This window comes from Chrysochloris asiatica, unplaced genomic scaffold, assembly GCF_000296735.1.
Source record: "Chrysochloris asiatica unplaced genomic scaffold, ChrAsi1.0 scaffold00001, whole genome shotgun sequence".
In the NCBI taxonomy this organism is placed as follows: domain Eukaryota; kingdom Metazoa; phylum Chordata; class Mammalia; order Afrosoricida; family Chrysochloridae; genus Chrysochloris; species Chrysochloris asiatica.
In genome coordinates this window covers 51867919-51874325 of record NW_006408519.1, presented here as the reverse complement: position 1 = coordinate 51874325, position 6407 = coordinate 51867919, and the positions used below count along the sequence as shown (strand labels likewise).

Genomic DNA, 6407 nt, shown 5'->3' with positions numbered 1-6407 from the left:
GTAGGGCTCTAGGGAGACCCTGGGCACCTAAGTCTGGCATATCCTGATGTCCATGCCCAGAAAGCCCTGGCCTCCAGATATTGTACCTTTCATGACCCTGACCCATGAGTCTGAACCCCAAGAACAACTCTGGCACAAGAGAGGGTGGCAAGCACTTAGCACCGACTGCATCGAGCGAGGTTGAGCCAGCAGCTGCCCCTCAGCTTGTGCGCTGAAGCAGCTCCATCTCTCCTCTGAGCTGCTGAGCTGGGTTCACAGGAAGCCGGACTAAGCTGGTCACATCAGCCCTGCCTTGGGGCCCTGAGTTGTCCCCCAGGGAGAAACCTCTGACCCTACTGCCACAGTGGGTACACAACCCAGGGTCTGGGAGAGCAGACAGAAGGCATGAGGCTATTAGGTTAGCATCTCCCACCCCCTATTCTGTCCTTGGAGAAGGGGAAGAGCAAAGGCAAGGCCCTTGTACTGAGAAGATAAGAGCTGAGCATCTTGACAGAAGGCTCTGCCCCCAGACTCCCCCTCAGAAGCCCTCCTCACACTGGCCCCTTGTAAAATGACCGTTACCCATCTCCTCCCTCCTCTTCCTGTGGGGCTGCAGTGCTGAGCCTGGCCTTGGGCTCATGGTCTGGTCCAGGGACAATTTTCCCCATGACGCCAGCAAGGACAGCCAGCCTTGGCCTTCCAGGTACATAAAAGGTTTGGACTGAGACAGGGTGGAGGGAACCTGGGGATGGCGCTCAGGGTTCAGACAGGCGTGAGGACAACAGGGTCCAGATGGGCTCTGCACTGGGTCCGGGCACTGGGCACCAGGGGCCCTCCAGGCCTACAGGCACCAGTGCTGCCCTTTGAAGCTATCCCCCAGTGTCCTGGCAACAAGTGGGTGAGGATGCTGCGCATCTGGAAGGAGCAGGGCCAGGAAAACTTGCACCTGGAGATGCAGAAGAACTTCCAGGAGCTGGGGCCTATCTTCAGGTAGAGGAGGCCCCCAGGAAAATACCCAGGGGGCACCTCAGCACTCTACATAGCTAAGAAGTAGGTGAGGGCACTGTGGACTGCTGGCCTGTATCCTTGACTCTGGAGGCAATGGCTCTTCACCTAGGGGAGAATGCCTGCAGAGAAGACAGAACTCTGAGCATTAAAGCTAGAGGGATTTCAGATAGACAGCAGGAAGAATTTGGAAGCTGCTGAGGCATAAATCCTGGAGGAAGGAGAGGGTGGATAGGGAAGAATCTGGATCAGCATTTGCACGGTGGGTCCCAGGTCCACACACCTCACCCAGGCCTTCTGTCCCCCACAGATATGACGTGGGAGGGGTAACCATGGTGAACGTGATGCTGCCCAAGGATGCGGAGCGGCTGCATCAGGTGGACAGCCTGCACCCCTACCGGATGCCCTTTGAGCCCTGGGTGGTCTACCGACAGCATCATGGGCACAAACTTGGCGTGTTCTTGATGTGAGAGAGCCATCTGGGACAGGGAGAGGGCCAAGGCACAGAGGCAGGGAGAACTGAGTAGCAGACCCCCCAGGTGTTGTCGGGGTCCAGGAATCACAGATGTGCTCCTCTGAGGGTCATGGTCTGGTACTGTCCCTTAAAGCTGACGGGAGGCTTTGGTAGAAGGGTGTATCACGGCACCGTCCTTGGATCAGGTAGAAGGACAATGACCACTGGGCAGGCCCTGGGGCTGGGGCAGGGAGGTCTTTGATCACAGTACGTGAGTATCACACCTGGTTGTGCCCTTCCCCTCTAGAGTTAAGGAAAACCCAGCACTGGTTATGAAAAGGGACAAGGAGGCTGGGGACATCTTGCCTGAGGCACTGCTGCCCTCAGAGTATACAGGGCGGGGGGCTGGTCCCAGGCTGTGACATTTCTTGTTGAAGGAGCAAACCTGGCCATCAGCAGGTGGAGAGGTTGCTGGGGTCTGTGGTGCTGAATACATGCTGTCATTAGGACAGGAAACGGGGACCCACCAGGAACACTGGATTATCCAAGACCTCCCCACTCTGTCAGGAAGAGAGATTCCCTGGGCCAGGACGGGCAGTCCTGGTGGGGCCCGTGTCTGTGGGTACCTGGAGGGGTCAGGACTCGGGAAGAGAAGGGCTGGGAGAAAGGTGGGAATGCAAATCTGAGGGAAAGTGAGTGTGCAAGTGTGAGTGTGTGTACATGTGTGTCAGTATCTCTGCATCTGCTTGTGCATGTTCACTAATACACCTGAGTGTGTAAATGTGCATGGGTTTGTAAGTATGCACATGTGCACGTGAGTGTGTTGTGAACATCATGCCTGTATCTGTGTGTGTCTGTATGTGAGCACACCAAGGTGTGAGTGTGTACGTGTGCACGTGTTCAAGTGTATGTATTACGAAACTGTCAGTATCAGTGTGTACACCTGCCTGTGCAAGTGTGTGTCTGTGTGTGTCTGTGCACTTGTGTGCCTGATTGTGTTTTGAATGTATTGGTGTGTGCACATGTATGTGTGTAAAACTTTTATGGTAGCAAGTTCACATGTCTATTTGTGTGTGCGTGTGTGTCTGTGTGGAAACTCTGTGTGCGTATGCATTGGTGTTAGTGTGTGTCTTGTGCACTTGGGTGTATACTCAAGTTGCATGCATGTACACATGTATATCATGGCGGTGGGGCTGAGGGTCCCAGAGGAGCCTTTCTCGATGGGCCCACCTGTGTAGATGGACACACACCTCCCCACCCCCCGGGTGCTGGCCCCTCAGGCACTCCCAGGTTTAGTCCCTCCTGCCGGAGGCAGCTGCAGTGGGACCAGGAAGGAAGCATGCCATGCTCCTCAGCACCTGCTTCTGCTCTGCAGGAATGGGCCAGAGTGGCGCCACAACCGGCTACGGCTGAACCCAGACCTGCTGGAGCCCAGAAACACCCAGAAGTTCGTGCCCATGGTGGACACAGTGGCCCGAGACTTCGCCCAGACCCTGAGGAGGAAGGTGCTACAGAATGCCCGTGGAAGCCTTACCTTGGACATCCGGCCCAGCATCTTCCTCTACGCCATGGAAGGTAGGGTAGCGCCCAGGTGCTGAAGGGGGCTGAGGGAGGGTGCTGGAATGGTAGGGGGTGGGGGGCAGGCTTGAATTGAGTCTTGGCCTTGGTGTCCCTGCAGCCAGCAACTTTGCCCTGTATGGAGAGCGGCTGGGCCTCTTTGGCCCCAACCCCAGCCCCACAAGTGTGAGCTTCCAACAAGCCATTGAGGCCATGTTGAACTCCACCACACAGCTTTCTTTCATGCCCCGGAGTCTGTCGAGCTGGATCAGTGCCAATGTGTGGGCAGAGCATTTCCAGGCCTGGGATGTCATCTACCAATATAGTAAGGCTTATCCCACCCAGGGTGCCCCAGCTCCATCCTTCTGCCCAAACCCCAGCCAGGTGCCTAGTACCATACCAATGCCCAGCAGGAACAGGTGTCCACACAAAAGGGGGTGCAGTACGGTGAGCAGAGGAAAGGAAGCACATCCTTCCTTGTACCCAGGCCTGGATTCTCCTCCACAGCCAACAAGGCCATGCAAAACATCTACCAGGAGCTGACGCTTGGCGGCCCTCAGCACTACAGCGGCATCGTGGCAGAGCTGCTGCTCAAGTCCGATCTGTCCCTGGACACTATAAAGGCCAATGCCGTGGAACTCACAGCCGGGAGTGTAGATACGGTCCGCCAACATCCAGCCAACCACACTTCCTGTGCCTACCCCTAGTCTTAGTCCAAATACTTCTAATGTCCAGTCACCATCTGCTGTGAGGGAGGGAACTGGGCATGAGGGTGGGGGGACACACAGTGAGCAGGAACAGCTATCAGGGCAAAGAAGGCCAGGGACAAGCAGAAGCAAAGAGCCTCTTTCAGAAACCCTGGACCAGCTCAGGTCCCCTGCCTAGAGGGCCAGATAAACTGACTGTGAGGAAGGCCACCAGAGGAATGACGGACAGCAGGCAGAGCAGGGGATGAACCGGCCAGTGGAGGACAGGCAGGGACACTGGAGAGCTCCCATCAATCTCCTGTCCCCTACCCATCCCAAGGGTCAACTCAGGATGGCACTATGCCACAGTGGAGCTACATGGCAGAACCCTGCCTCCTCCAATGGGATGCTCATCCTCCAGAGTTCATGGGAAGATTCCCTGGGGAGGCTGAGCATGGTGGAAGCTACAGAGACTGAATGAAGGCCTGGGAAAGGAGAAGCTGGGAGGACAGAGGGCAAGGTGGAGTAGGAGGGTCCCTGCACCAGAACCTCTGATCCAAGAAACAGAGGGACCGGCGAGCGGTCACAGTTCTGTTTCCCCAGGCCTGGTGTCACCAGAGCGGAACTGGATGGGTACACAGGTGATAGAAAGGCAATTGCAGGTGCTCCTAAGGTGGGAGAAGCAGGGCTGTGGGTGGAGATGGGTGCAGGAGATAGTAAAACTGCCGGACCTTACCCTGAGCACACCCACGCTCTTGGCTGCACTTGGGAAGGACCCTGGAGCTAGAAGTGGCTGGGATAGGGGTGGGAGCTCATTGGACAAAAAGGCTTAGGTCAGGGTCCTGAGGATGTGTGGGGAGATGACTGGGCGGAAACAGCCCCCCTCAAATTTCCAAGAGCAGAGAAAGTCGGGTTGGTCACCTTCTGGGGCTACAGGAGGGAGGGAGAGGTGGGCTACGCCCTCTCCGGCCTCCAGAAAAAGAGGAAAGTGGGTTAGGGTCATGGGGGCTCAGGAATGCCCTTTATCAAGGGGCCAGGGAAGAGCCTTCCTGGGGGCCGGTTCCTCCTGGGATGGGACTCATGTCGCCCCCTCCTCCACGGGGAGGCACGCGTTGGAATCTTACCTCCTTCTGCAGACCTCCTACTCATTGCTGATGACCCTCTTTGAGCTGGCTCGAAACCCCGATGTGCAGCAGGCTCTGCGCCAGGAAAGCAAGAAGGCTGAGGCGGCCATCCGGGAAAGTCCTCACAGGGCGACCTCGGTGTTACCCCTGCTGTGGGCAGCTCTCAAGGAGACCCTTCGGTGGGTGTCCTGCCCCTGCCTTGCTGCCTTAGACCATAGAGCAGCTCTTACCCAGGGAGAGATGAGAGACCTGGTTCCAGAAGTCCCCTGCATGCCCTCCTGTCCCCACCTGGGGGAGGGGCTATGTGTCCTGGGGAATCCCACTCACAGTCCTGGGGCCCACTTTTTGGGTAGCTCTGGGAGCAGCGGGACAAGCTGATTACTGGACAGTCCTCTGAGTTCAGCATGTGCAAGGGGGCGGGACACTGACCTGAGCTTCCCTGGTAGGCCCAACCTTGGGGGACCTGGAAGCCCAAGGGGCGGGGCGTTGGGTGGGACCCTGAAGAGCGGGGAGGGGCCCAGGCACAGCTGAGGGCTCTGGGCTCTCCCACTCCCAGGCTGTACCCCGTGGGGTTAACTGTGCACAGGCGTGTGAAATCGGACCTGGTGCTGCAGAACTATCACATCCCAGCCGGGGTGAGTGATGCCCCAACCCCTCTAGTCAGAGATCCAGGCAGACCCTCCTTGAGAAGCCAGCTGACCGCCACCTCCGTGCCTGTCCACAGACATTGGTCTACTTGTACCTCTACTCCCTGGGTCGAAATCCCGCTGTGTTTCCAAGACCGGAGCGCTACGACCCCCAGCGTTGGTTGACTAAGCCCTCCAGCACTAACTTCCGTCACTTGGCCTTCGGTTTCGGGGTGCGCCAGTGCTTGGGGCGGCGACTGGCTGAGATGGAGATGCTGCTTTTCCTGCATCAGGTGAGTGATGGGGCAGGGCGGGGCTGCGGTCAGGCTGAGGGGAAGCTGACCAGGTTTGGGTGCAGATGCTGAAGTTGCTCCCGCACCATGTGAGAAACGTGGCGGAGGGGGTGTGTGAGGAGAAGTATAGAGGGGTTCAGGGCGGGGAGCCCCTGCCCTGCGGAGGAGGAAGCTTGGATTCCTGCTTCTGTCCTAGGTGCTGAAAAACTTCCTCATCAGTACAGTCTGCTCTGAGGACTTAAAGATGGTCTTCCGTGTAGTGTTTATGCCGTCCACCTACCCGCTTCTAACCTTCCAGGCCGTGGACTAGTCGCACTGCTAACTGAGTGCTGCAGAACCGACTCTAGGACCCACCCATGCGGAGTCCCACCGGCCAGACCCTGCACAAATGGGATCCTGAAATGCTCAGAGACATACAGTGTATCAGGGCAGGGTGGTGATGAGATGACACTGGGTGGGTCCTGGTCCCCCCTCCCTTTCCCCCAGCACTGTGCCCAGGACAGTCTGTGCACCTGAGCCTCAGCACTCGCTCCAGGTTCCTCAGGTGGTCATCCAAGGGTGGCCAGAACCCAACCCTTGTCTACTTGTGCAGTCTCGCTCCTTCCGACGCCCCTCTCCCTTTACCATGCCAAAGCTGACCCCACAAGATCCCTTGTGCTGCCCCTGGATGTTATACACGCCAC

The 6407-nt window shown here is 57.5% G+C and overlaps 1 protein-coding gene across 1 annotated transcript; it reads left to right on the top strand.

Moving 5' to 3' along the window:
* The first annotated feature begins 727 nt into the window (after nucleotides 1-727).
* On the top strand, nucleotides 728-6034 carry LOC102818664 (cytochrome P450 11B1, mitochondrial-like). Its single transcript, XM_006830858.1, has 9 exons — nucleotides 728-969; nucleotides 1295-1450; nucleotides 2814-3013; nucleotides 3117-3320; nucleotides 3503-3657; nucleotides 4818-4984; nucleotides 5362-5440; nucleotides 5530-5724; nucleotides 5921-6034. Exons 1-9 carry the CDS (start codon nucleotides 728-730, stop codon nucleotides 6032-6034), a joined length of 1512 nt encoding a protein of 503 aa, XP_006830921.1.
* The last annotated feature ends 373 nt before the right edge of the window (nucleotides 6035-6407 follow it).

What these genes read in the sequence shown, in the direction of transcription:
- LOC102818664 (XM_006830858.1), top strand. Translation starts at nt 728, where the DNA reads ATGGCGCTCAGGGTTCAGACAGGCGTGAGGACAACAGGGTCCAGATGG. An exon ending in AAACTTGGCGTGTTCTTGAT is followed by an intron (nt 1,451 to 2,813) that starts GTGAGAGAGCCA and finishes TCTGCTCTGCAG; the next exon opens with GAATGGGCCAGAGTGGCGCC. An exon ending in GGATGTCATCTACCAATATA is followed by an intron (nt 3,321 to 3,502) that starts GTAAGGCTTATC and finishes TCTCCTCCACAG; the next exon opens with CCAACAAGGCCATGCAAAAC.